Consider the following 12,556-nt stretch of genomic DNA (forward strand, 5'->3'; position numbering starts at 1 on the left):
AACAGCAAAGAGCATTTATTCCTCAGAGAACCTGCATACAGGGGTCCACCATGTATGGGGATGGAAGACAGAGGTGTGGATTTTGCAGGGTCAATTTAAAGCCTGTTAGGGTAGGAGTGGTTGACCTTTAACTTTTCCTTGTTTGGTTGGTTCTATTGGGAGGGGTATAAGTAGGTACCTTTGTGATTGGTTAAGGCTCTGGGGGATTTTGGAGATTTTTTCTGATTAACTATACTTGGCTCAAAGTAGGTGGTGATGGAGCTTCTACAGCTCCTGATTGGCTGCCTGTTAAGAGGCCCCCCCCCCCCCCCAGAAATTGGCTGTTTTGGACTTTTCTAGTTCTGGGGAACAGAAACATAGGCCTAATCTTCCTAACGGCCAACTTGCAGAGTCAGTCTGGCTGTGGTTAACTCATGCCTCTCAGAATGTACTGTGTACTCCTTTAATCCCAGCACTTGGGAAACAGAGGCACGGGGATCTGGTCTACAAAGCTACATGTTGAGTTCCAGACCAGCCAGGAATACATATACAATAATTTAAAAAAAAAAATGCTGTTAGGATTCTTAGCAATTTGGGATTTATTTCTAACCCGTAACTCCCTCTCCCCTTGAAACACTTGGCTCGCACTCAGGAGACAGAAGCAGGTGGATTTCTGAGTTCAAGGCCAGCCTGGTCTACACAGTGAGTTCCCGGACAGCCAGGGCTACACAGAGAAACCGTCTTGAAAAACAAACAAACAAACAAACAAACAAAAAGAAACACTTGGCTCTGTAACAATACCAGTATGCTCCTAGTGGCTGTTCAACTGGAAGACATCCACCTTTTTCAGTCTAAGTGCAGAGCAGGTATGTACCAACATATTAACTTGAAACAGAACAATCTGAAGCTACTGTGATGAGCAAGGGGCTATACTTGCTCATTGCTAATATCCCCGTCAAAGCATTAGCAAATAATTTTAAGAAACTCTTTCCATCTCTTCCCATTTTACAGGTGCCTTAATTTAAAGCAATAACAGGAAGCCACCAAGCAGCGAAGTCTGAGGAATCTATCCAAAAAGGACTGGCAGCTGGAGCCTCAGCAGTTTAGATAAAATATTTAACCTGGGCACAGTGGAACACTCCTGTAATCTCTGCACTTAGGAGGTATAGGTAAGCAAGAAGCAAGGCCAGCCTTTCCTACGTAGGGAGTTAAAGTACTCGAGACTCTAAAGATGGCTAGGCTAATTAAGTATTTACTTAGGTCTAGGGACCATCCTTTGTAACTCATATCCAGTACTAGATGAGATGGAGAAACTCCTAGGGTAGGATTCTGCCCCTACCTTTCCCAAGAGGCAGGGATATTCCTGCATCTAGTAAATAGACAGAAGACACTGGGAAGACACATTACAAATTCTTTATTTTGTTAACATTAAAACATTGAAACACACACAGGACAGCAGATATTCAGAAATCCCAATGCCCTATGACAAGATTTAAAAACAAAACAGATCTTGCTGGTGCTAAGACTAGAGCCCAGGTTTAGAGATGAAGTTTCTTGCAATAAGGTTGTCTTTGGTCAATNGGTCCATACTGTGAATCTGCTTCCAAAACACAGATTTGGGTTTCTAATACAGCTCAGTGGTAGAGCAAAAACCTTAACCAGGTTGAGGTCCTGGCACTCCCCTCCCCTACCCCAATCCAAATTTATTGTGGAAATGCAAAACCCCACGGCAAGGCTTGGTATTTAGCTTAGCTTCTGTGGTAGCAAATCCCCAGTCAGCCTTAAATGTTCTTCAAGGCAAGTCATATCCTAACCCTGCCCCAGACTAACCTGACACGAACAGCTTTCTTTGTGGCCATCTGCTTTAGTTAGTTGAATTCTATTTAATTTGAATCCTATTCTGAAATTGAAGCTCCAGGCCCAGGCAGCTACTCTTAAGCATCATTCTATCAAAAGCACCTGGGGGAAGAAAGGGAGAGAAGGCGACTTTCCTCTACGCTGTGGAAGCTAACATTTTTCTTTTGCCTCCCCCCGACCCCCTTTAAGGCAGGGTTTCTCCGTGTTATAGCTTTTGGCTGTCCAAAACCTACTNTGTAGTGAGGGTGGCCTTGAACTCATAGGGATCCACCAGTTTCTGCCTTCAGCGTGCTGGGACCAAAGGCATGTATTACCTCAACTGGCTGGAAGCTGACATTTTTAAAGGTTATTTTAAGTTTTAAAAACAAAACAAATTACACATCTTCAAATAGGTTTCATTAAGCAGATAAAGCCACAACTTGGAATCCTGGGAAAATTAACAATTTTCCCTTAATAATCCCTNGCTGGCAGTAAAGGTCCCCAAAATAGCTGAGTTTGATAGGCATGAAAGAACTTTTATTTAAAAAGATAGTGCTTCATCAAAGAACATCTGAGAGAATCAGACAGGTTGCCTATGCCTTGAGACAAGGTATCTTAGGGGCAGTGGCTTAGTGGAGTAGCCTAAGGCAAAGTAGACAAATATAACCTGAGCATATCTCTAAATGCTGAACAATTTGGGACCACCAGAATGGAAGTTTCTGAGTGTCTTCCTTTCTGTCACCNACAGATCTCTAGCCACTATTAACTTCCTGAGAATAACCACTTCATTTTCAGAAAAAAGTAGAACAGGAGGGGAAGTCTTTATTTGGGAATTATCTATCCTTCAGCATTGACTTTGGGGGATGAGGTGAAGTAAAAGCTAGGCCCCTGAGTATCTCAAGCTAACTAGAAAAATTCAAGTCTTTAGCAATTGCCCAAACACCTCTTCCATTTCCTCACCTCTCACAATGCAATGAACTTACTGCACAAAGCTTAAAGCTATGCCTTTACATATGGCCAGCTAGTCAGCCACTTCCATCATTGGACTTATCAACATTCTAGTAGGCATGGATACCTGGGATGTAACNTGTTGCCACAAAGCATACCTCACAGAAGTACCAGACACTGNGGGCAGACAGCAGTGCAGGGGTATGGGAGAAATCAAGTCACTGAAAGGTTATGAGCATTCAGACTTGGAAATAGGTCAAATTCTACACAAGATATTAATGGTGCCCTTTATGCTTAGTGGAAGACTCTCTCACGTATCTTTTGCACCCAAGAAGCAAGACAGACCTTTCATGTACCACTTTTAAGCCAATTAGCCTAACTGACAAGACAATTTAGGTTGGTTGGTTATCACAACCCCCAAATGCTTGGTGCATACTCATATCCTAAATAGCAGTTGAGAGGACTGTAAGATCCTATAGAATTTAAGTAAAAAAATTCCCAGGCAAGATTCCCAAGGGTACTCATTTGGTGCCAACAGCACACACAATCCTGGTGTCTCAGTGATACGTGACCACACTAATCCAGTGAACCATGATCCAGACGCTCCAGTCCCAGCATGTAAACAGATATCTTTGCTCAGGGGTACTAGGTGCTAAATCAATGCAACGTTAACTAGCAGCGGCGTGTCTGCACGTCTCAAGACCATGCTCACTCCCACTTGTACATATGGACAGTCTTCTCTGTTAAGGTGGCCAGATAGCTGTTCTGATTCGTTTCAAATGGGCAGATGTCCAGGACAGGTTCATCAGCCTTCAGGTTCTGCAGCAACAAGCCACTGCCAGCATTCCACAACTTAAGAAAACAAAAACCAAAAACAAGCAGAAATAGAGGTCAACAGAGTCAGGCCAGGTGGGGAATAACAGTCTCTAACCATAACACTCTACAAAAACAGCACCCCTATGCTGGCTTGAAAAGCAAGCCAAGAACTCATTTCTTTCATTTAAGTGCCACAAGTCTTCTACATACTGTCCCTTCTAGAGACAGAAAAGTCAGTGAGACAAGGCCACTATCTCTGTCCTCATGGAACATATATTTATTTTAATTACGTGCGTCTGTGTGGGTACCCATGGAAGAATGGGATCTTCTGGAGCTGGGATAACAGCTGGCCCTGAGCCACCCGATTTAGGTGGCGGGAACCAAACTTGGATACTCTGGAGGAGGAGTGCACCCTCCTAACTGCCGAGCCAGCTCTCCAGCCACGGAGCACACACCCCAACAATGTTTTATTTTCTAAAAGTTTTATTACAAGAAGTATTGTGGGGGGGGGGGCGCGCACACACGCCTTTAATCCCAGTACTCCGAGAGGCAGAGGTAGGTGGATTTCTGAGTTCGAGGTCAGCCTGGTCTACAGAGTGAGTTCCAGGACAGCCAGGGCTACACAGAGAAACCCTGTCATCGGCGGGGGTGGGGGTGGTGGTGGTGGTGGTGGTGGCACACTGTAAAGTATTGAGAACAGAGCCAGTGAGGTGGTGGCACAGTGAGAAGACATTTGCTGTGTGAGTCTACTGAGCTAGACATTCAAACCTCAGGTAAAGGTGGAAGGAGAACAAAGTCTACGCACTTGTCCCTTGACCTCTACCTGTACGGTGCAGCACAGACTCACCATCCCAGACATCATAAACTAAAGTTTTAGAAAACTGAGGCAGGTCAGGCATGCCTTTAACTCCACCATTCAGAAGGCAGAGACAGGCAGGTCTCAATTATGAGTTTGAGGCTAGCAAGATCTAGATAGCGAGTATACAATGAGATTCTGTTTCAAAAATATTTTCAAAGAGCAAAAAGGGCATGGATGAGGGAGGGGGCAAGAGGGAGGGACTGGGAGGAGACGGGAAGCTGCAATTGGGATGTAAAGTAAACAAATAGTTAAAAAGAAGAAACAGCAAAAATAAGCCATCACCAGACTCTCTTGTTTTTTGTTTTGTTTTGTTTTTGAGACAGGATCCAGAATGGAGCCCTGGATGAACTGAAACTCTGTAAACCAGGCTGGCTTTGAATTTAGAGATCTGTCTGACTCTGCCTCACCTCCCAAGTGCCGGGACTACAGGTAATGCGCTGCCATGATTGGATTTTATACATGCATACAAGGGATCTGAACTCAGGCCTTCACGCTAACTTGGCAAATACTTTGAGTCATATTCCCAGCCTCCATAAGTAAACTCTGATATATTGTAGTGATCCTGTTTTCTTCCCTTTACTTGCATTATTATTTCATATGTTTAACATCTATGGTGTAATAACTATATACCAGAGATAGTGATTGTGCGTACACATGTGTGTGTGTGTGTATAGTGTACTTTAGTCCAGTGTGGTGGAGCCTGTAACTGACTCCCTCATATATGCCATTATGCCTCATAGAGGCAAGTACCTTACAACTGGGCTAGGTCCTCAAACTCCAAACTATTTTAAAATATAAACAAAAACAGGCTCACCAGCGTAGACTGTGATGCTTCATCCCCAGTACATACTAGGACATTGCCATCATTCTCTGGGCTTTGGAAGATGGCACTTTTGGTCAACAGTTTGCAAGTGGGTCCCCCAAGGAATGTTTGTACAGGAAGACAGGAACAGACCGGCTCTCCAGCATCATCCAGTTTGTAAGACATCTCCAATAGCACAGTTCGTACAGTGTTATGGCTTTTATCTATGAGGCAGAGAATCAGTGTTACCTCATGGAGGTGAAGCAAAAGAAATTAAGTATCTGAACCTCAGATATTTTCAACCTACTTGGCTAGAAAAGCTAAATACATTAAACCCCAAGCTCTTTAAAGCAAATACAGCAATGCAGCACACACGAGACCCTAAAGCCTGGGCTAGGATGAAGGAATTACCTGCAGTAGGTTTTTCCTACTTGAGTAACAACTCCAAGAATGCACTGGTTTTATAAAATCACTGCACCCTCTGAGACCTGGGGAATTTATTGTTCAAGTGTCCTAATGGTATTTTCCCTTCTTCCATTGAGGACTCCATTAGCTAGTTATCAGAAAAGTAGAGTTATATCTGAGGTACATCTGAGAGACAGACAAGGACAGGAAAACAAAACGGGACCCCAAGCTTTCTATGTAAGTCACAGCATGATTTGGTGAGAGCCAAAAGGCCAGAAGCAGCAATTCAAACAGTTTCCCAGACAAAACAAACACACAATGGTAAGTCTGTCTACAAATGGGCACTCTGATGATCTGACCAACAAACTTGACAAATCTACCTGACTGTCATACATTTGATTACCAGAGTCGATTCCTTAGAACCCATTTTTAGGCCAGGTGTGGTGGCACACACCTTTAATCCCAGCACTCGGGAGGCAGAGGCAGGTGAATTTCTGAGTTCGAGGCCAGCCTGGTCTACAGAGTGAGTTCCAGGACAGCTAGGGCTACACAGAGAAACCCTGTCTCGAAAAAAAAAAAAAAAAAAAAAAACCCAACCCCCCCCCCCCAAAACCCATTTTTAGTGCTGACTTAAATCAGTGGACACAGATGCTGCTCCACTAGCCAGGCATGGTGACACGCTATCAGGCTATCAGGCTGTTTCTAATCCCTTTTCTTAGGTGAAGTGAGGGGCAGACAAAAGAAGTCAGAAGTTGAAGAGATGGATTCTTTTCCCTGGAGCTTTAAACTTGCTTTTGTTATTTGTGAGTTGTTATGCTGCCTGTTACTCACCTGAACCTATCTTCTAATCTGGTTGGGGCTCTCTCAGACAATAACTGTCTAGGTACGAAAAAAACTGGACTCAGACCAGGTAAGAGTCACAAGGGGGTCTGCCAGAATAAACAAATGTCCTGGAAGAGAGGCACCTATCTACAGGTCAGAACTTAAGGGACAAGGTGCTTGATAAGACAAAGACATTTCTTGTGAACAGTCTACCAAAGCAACCATCACTAAATACCCAGGCAGGGCTACAGTTCATGCCATTTCGAAGACCTCAAGACCAAGTTAAAGGGGCAAACCCTCACCAAACTGACCACCAGGGATAGTTTCTTTTCTTTTTTTGTTTTTTCGAGACAGGGTTTCTCTGTGTAGCCCTGGCTGTCCTGGAACTCAATAATTAGACCAGGCTGGCCTCGAACTCAGAAATCTGCCTGCCAGCCGGGCGTGGTGGCGCACGCCTTTAATCCCAGCACTCGGGAGGCAGAGGCAGGTGGATTTCTGAGTTCGAGGCCAGCCTGGTTTACAAAGTGAGTGCCAGGATAGCCAGGGCTACACAGAGAAACCCTGTCTCGAAAAACCAAAAAAAAAAAAAAAAAAAAAAAAAAAAAAAAAAAAAAAGAAATCTGCCTGCCTCTGCCTCCCGAGTGCTGGGATTAAAGGTGTGCGCCACCACACCCAGCTTTTTTTTTTTTTAAANANTTTATTTNTTTTNTTTATATAAGTACACTGTAGCTGTCTTCAGACACACCAGAAAAAGGTGTCAGAACTCATTACGGCTGGTTGTGAGCCACCATGTGGTTGCTGGGAATTGAACTCGGGACTGGAAGAGCAGTCAGTCCTCTTATCCGCTGAGCCATCTCTCCAGCCCCGATTCTTTTCTTTAAGTGGGAACAAAACAAACCTGTAAATCAATAGCTGCTTGAGTTCTATCCACGGATCTGGAGACAGTAGAGTTGAGCTGCCTAGATAGTTCCACAAAACCATGCTGTCCATCTTAACTTTGTTGGACTCAAATATGGAGCAACTAAAACACTGATCTGGTATCAGGCTGTTTCCAGCTGGGGACTTTTCTCAGGTGAAGTGGACTGAGGTGATGAGAGGACTCAAGGGTAGACCACCTCATCCTATCACTGTTGTTAGAAACACCAGATTCTGGAGGGGTTAATTCACTTCCAGAAACACACGGCAGGAAAGCTTCCAAATATACAGGGTAGGGAGGCACTCTCTGTGAAAGAAATGGGAGCCACCATCTTCACTGTAGTACCAGGAATTGCAGCACAGCCTGTCAGCCTTATAGAGGCTGACCAAAGCCACCTGGTTTCTTCTTACCTGTACCTCTTCCCCACTCCCCACCCCCAACCACCAAAATAGCAGGCCCATAAGAACTTTCAGAACTCACCAGGTCTGTAAGTCACAAGACAGTGTCGGGTGCTACTCTCTGTCTGAAAGTCTACAAAGCCCCCTGGCTCCAAGGACAGCACATGAGGCTTATGAGAAAAGTCTGTTTTTAGTTCCCAGAAGGAGGCATTCTCCAATGTTCCAGCCAGCACCCCACCATAAGGAAATGCAGCCACTGCAGCTTTGGGTAAATATGACAGGGATACCAGAGGACATCTGAAGGCAAAAAAGGAAATCATGACATACATTCCAAATACAACACTTGGGCTGCTCCAGACCTCATGACCAGAGGACCTGGGCCACATTCCCAACTCAACAGAAGTCAAACAGAAGGATAAGTATCCTCCTGCACCCTCTAAAAAGCAATGAGCCAGGTCTGTAAGAGAAATAAAAAGGAAATACATATAATATTCTGCACCTACTTTCAACAGAGCTGGGATTCAAACCCAGGACACGTGGCTGAGTTGCACATTTAACACATCAAAGTAGACCTGGCCCCCAGGTTCTCCCAGCATCTGTCCCCACCCTCCACTCTGAACTTGCATCCCAGGGGCTTGCCTTCCCCTCTCCCAGAGGCTTTTTCCCACATAACATAGACGCTGTGGTCTCTTCCCAAGTCACTTCTCCCTTCTTTGTGTGTGTGCTTTCTTTCTTCCCACTTCCCTGTCTTTCCCCATGGTGACTTCACTGGCTTCGTTCCTTTGTTAACAGTGAACTCACCCAAAAGTGGTTTCCCAACAAATATGTCTTTATATATATTCTAATCTGGCTTGAACTGGCTCATTTCACTGAAATAACTTGTCCAATAGAATACATCAGATGGTCCCAAAGAAAAATCCTGTAACAGGCTGGAGAGGTGGCTCAGTGGTTAAGAGCAGTGGCTGTTCTTCCCAAGGACCAAGGACTCAATTCCCAATATCCACATGGCACACCTACAACTGTAAGTCCATCTAGTTCCAGAGGATCCAATACCCTCACAGACATACATATAGGCAAAAATACCAACGTATTTAAAATTAAAAAACAAAACCCTTTAACAAAAACATAGCCTAAAAGCAAACCATGCTTTAACAACAAAAAAAAGAATGATTTTTCTTTTTTTGTTCTTTTCTCTTTCTCTTTCTCTCTCTCTCTTTCCCTCCCTTCCTTCCTTGAGACAGGGTTTCTCTGTGTAGCCAGAATGATTTTTCTGGTTCTGTTGTTTTTTGAAATATAATTTCTCTATGTAGTTTTGGCTGTCCTGGAACTGGCTCTGTATACCAGATTGACCTCAAATTCAGAGATCTGCCTGCCTCTGCCTCCCTGGGATTAAAAGTGTGTGCTTCCATCATTGGCAGGCCAAAAAACAAACAAACAAAAAAAACCAAACCAAACCAACCTCTTTTTCTCCCCTTCAAGACGGGGCGCTTTCTCTGTGTAGCCCTGACCTGGCTATCCTGGACTTGCTAGCCTCCAATATTAGCTTGTCTCTGCCTCCTGAGCTTTGTGTGGGATTACAAGTGTACACCACAATGCCTAGCTTTGATTAGTTTTTACATTTCCTTAGTCTCTACCAGTTTATGATCACCACTATATGCTGACACTTTTCACAAACACCATCCTACAGACCACGTCCTATGAATTTGATTATGCACAGTTATCCAAGCAAAACCATTCTCTTCTTTTTTTCTTTTTCTTGTCTTTTTTTAATCTTATTTTTTTAGTGAGACAAGGTTTCTCTGTACAGCCCTGACTGTCCCAGAACTCACAGAGATCAGTGTGCCTCCCCACTGCTGGGAATAAAGGTCTGCACCACCATACCCAGCCTCAAAATTCTACTGACTCTGAAGTGAGAAAGTACCAGACTTGGTACTGTATCCACAGTTGCTGGTCAACTGTGGATAAGCTTTAAGGAAAGAACTAATACAGTAGAAATCTATTAAGAACGCTGTGACCTACATAAAGATAGAGTTCTACCTACCTGGCTTTCTGAGGAACTAATTCCTGAATATAGGTGTTTGTGTTCCGTAAGTCATAGATCAGAATTGAACCACTGGCTAGTCCAGCATAGACATAATTGTTTTCGTCAAGACACCAGCAGCAGCTCCAGACAGGACGCCCAGTGTTGTAAGTCTGCACCACAGTATTTGTTTCTAGGCTGTGAAGAGATCATTACCACTATACATTAAGAAAATCATGTACATAACGGTGATAATATTTAATAATAAAACATCTCACAAAGCTGTATTTACTTTCTCTGTAGTTAAATGTAGTTAATTGTCACAGAGAGCAATGCAAGATAGTAAAAACTGTAAGGAAAACCAAAACTCTAATCCAATCACCCAGATGTATCCATTAACAATGCATCCCCCACCCCACCCCAGACCTTCTAAGATGCTAGGCAGTGAACCTAGGGCTAATGGTGGGCAAGCATTTCATCACTGAGCAGCATCTCTAGCTTCTCCTTACCCCTACTGTTGTTTTGAGACAGGGTCTCACTGCTTAGCCCTGGCTGGCCTAGAACTCAATAAGTAGACCCGACTAGCTTTGATCTCCCCACTCTGCCATCCTAACATCTATACAACACTGCTCTCATTCAAATAGTTTAATATGTACTTTAAAATGAAGAGATGGGTTAGAGGTCAACAGCGCCTGTTGTTCTCGGAGAGGATGGGATTCAATTCCTAGCACTCACATGGGGACTATCAACTATCTGGAACTCCAGTTCAGTTCCGGAGGACCTGATGCCCCCTTCTTGCCTCTACAAGTACTGCCTGCAGGTGGTATGTACGCACGCACACACTCACTCAAGCACGCATGAACATGCACGCACATGCACACACACACACACACACACACACACACAATTCTAAATGGAATTTTAAAAAATTAGGATAGCCCAGCCTTTGTTGCAGGCCTACAATACCAGCTATTCAAAAGGAAGGACAATTACAAGGTCAAGGCCAGTCTAGGTAAATAAATTACTATGAGCCTCAGAGTAAAAAATGAAAATGACATGGACAGAGCTATGATAGAATGCTGATCATTTCAGAAGTACTATAAAAACCAACAAATACAATTCAGGTTACTTCACATTTACTTAGTGACCTGCTAAGTCGCCTTTTTAAATTTTTTTTTTCCTTTTTTTGTCCAGTTTCATGCATCTTGGGTTGACCTTAGTCCCAATCTTCATGTCTCTACCTTTCAGGGGCTGGAATTACAGGTACCTGCTACCACAACCCCCCAATTTATGTCTACTTTTCTGTCTTTGTTTTTAGACAGGGTCTAATTCTGTAGTTCAGGTTGTCCTGTAATTCAACAAGTAGCTCAGGCTAACCTCAAACACATGGCAACCCTCATGTCCGTCAGGATCCTGAGTGCTAGTCACTACACAGGGCTTAAAGACCTTGATTTTATTCATTTACTTACTTTGAGATGGTCTAGTTACATAGCTCTGATTGTTCTAGAACTCACTATAGGTCAGCCTAACATTTGTAACAGCTCTACCTGCCTATTGAGGCTGGGTTTAAAGGTATGTGTCTGGCTGCTTACGTACTTATAAAAGAAGACAATGCCTCAGTTCAATAAGAGAACTAAGTGCATCCTAACACTAAGACTAATTTGATGCACGGTGGCCCAGGCACCATCTTTCCCTTGACCCCCTTACCTGGTCAGTTTAATAGTGCAGTCAAGGGAGGCAGACAGGAGCAAGCCTTTGGACTGACTGCTGAAAGATAGTCCACGAATCTGCTTGTTGTGCATAGGAATATACTGACTGCTCTTCATGTTGGCAGTACTCAACATCTTAACACCAAAGCCTACCAAAGAAGAAAGTTAAAACAAGGACATAAAAGTAAATCACAGCAAATAGAATTGTCTTCAAAAGTAATTAGCACCTTTCAAAAGAAATTTGCTTACCTTTCTTGGAATCCAAGTCCCTAGGAAACAGCTCGTCATACAATCAATGAAAATGAGTATTTCCCTGTTATACTTTTTTTTTTTTTTTTTTTGGTTTTTAGAGACAGGATTTCTCTGTGTAGCTCTGGCTGTCCTGGAACTCACTCTGTAGATCAGGCTGTCCTCGAACTCAGAGGTCTGCCTGCCTCTGTCTCGAGTGCTGAGATCAAAGGCATGTGCCACCATGATAACAAGCACCTTAGGGCTAACTTTATACACCCAGCATAAACTTATCAGTTTACATAAAAATATGGATCGTAAAAACAAAATGAAGGCATAAGCTGTATGTCACCATTTATATAAGGTTCTAGAAGGTGCACTGACAAAAGGCAGATCAGGGGCTGCCTGTGAGTGAGTAAAAGGAGAAAAGATAGACAAGACATTACAAATTTATACGATTTAATTTTATGACACTTGTAATTTAGTAAAGCTATTGAGACAGGTGGGCATGGTAGGATATAACTACAGTTCAAGCATTACTAAAAGTTTGAGGCCAGCGAGGTCTATATAGTAAGACCTAGTCTCAAAGAGTCATTTGGACAAATATCAAGCATACTATCAACAAAAAGAGGTAATTCAAGATTCAAGGACAACAGCAATAAAGAACTGAGAGATAAGGGGGTGGAGAAATTCAGATGTCAAGTTTTACTTAAGATTCATTTATAGTTGCCAGGTGTAGTGGCGCATGCCTTTAATCCCAGCACTCGGGAGGCAGAGGCAGGCTTTTAACCATCTCTCCAGCCCTAGTTTTGGGGCGG

At 43.4% G+C, this 12,556-nt stretch overlaps 1 protein-coding gene across 1 annotated transcript in view; it reads right to left on the reverse strand.

The window, feature by feature from the left end:
• Positions 1-1,376: 1,376 nt before the first annotated feature.
• The window catches only part of Rfwd3 (ring finger and WD repeat domain 3), a 30,371-nt gene continuing 19,191 nt past the window's right edge, over positions 1,377-12,556 (reverse strand). Inside the window, exons 10-14 of the mRNA XM_021171128.1 lie at positions 11,509-11,659; positions 9,823-9,999; positions 7,864-8,078; positions 5,253-5,464; positions 1,377-3,615 (exon numbers count right to left, since the gene is read on the reverse strand). Of these exons, the coding sequence (XP_021026787.1) occupies positions 3,472-3,615; positions 5,253-5,464; positions 7,864-8,078; positions 9,823-9,999; positions 11,509-11,659 (899 nt within the window). The 3' untranslated portion in view covers positions 1,377-3,471. The remainder of the gene's footprint in view (positions 3,616-5,252; positions 5,465-7,863; positions 8,079-9,822; positions 10,000-11,508; positions 11,660-12,556) is intronic.

This window comes from Mus caroli, chromosome 8 (genome assembly GCF_900094665.2).
Source record: "Mus caroli chromosome 8, CAROLI_EIJ_v1.1, whole genome shotgun sequence".
In the NCBI taxonomy this organism is placed as follows: Eukaryota; Metazoa; Chordata; class Mammalia; order Rodentia; family Muridae; genus Mus; species Mus caroli.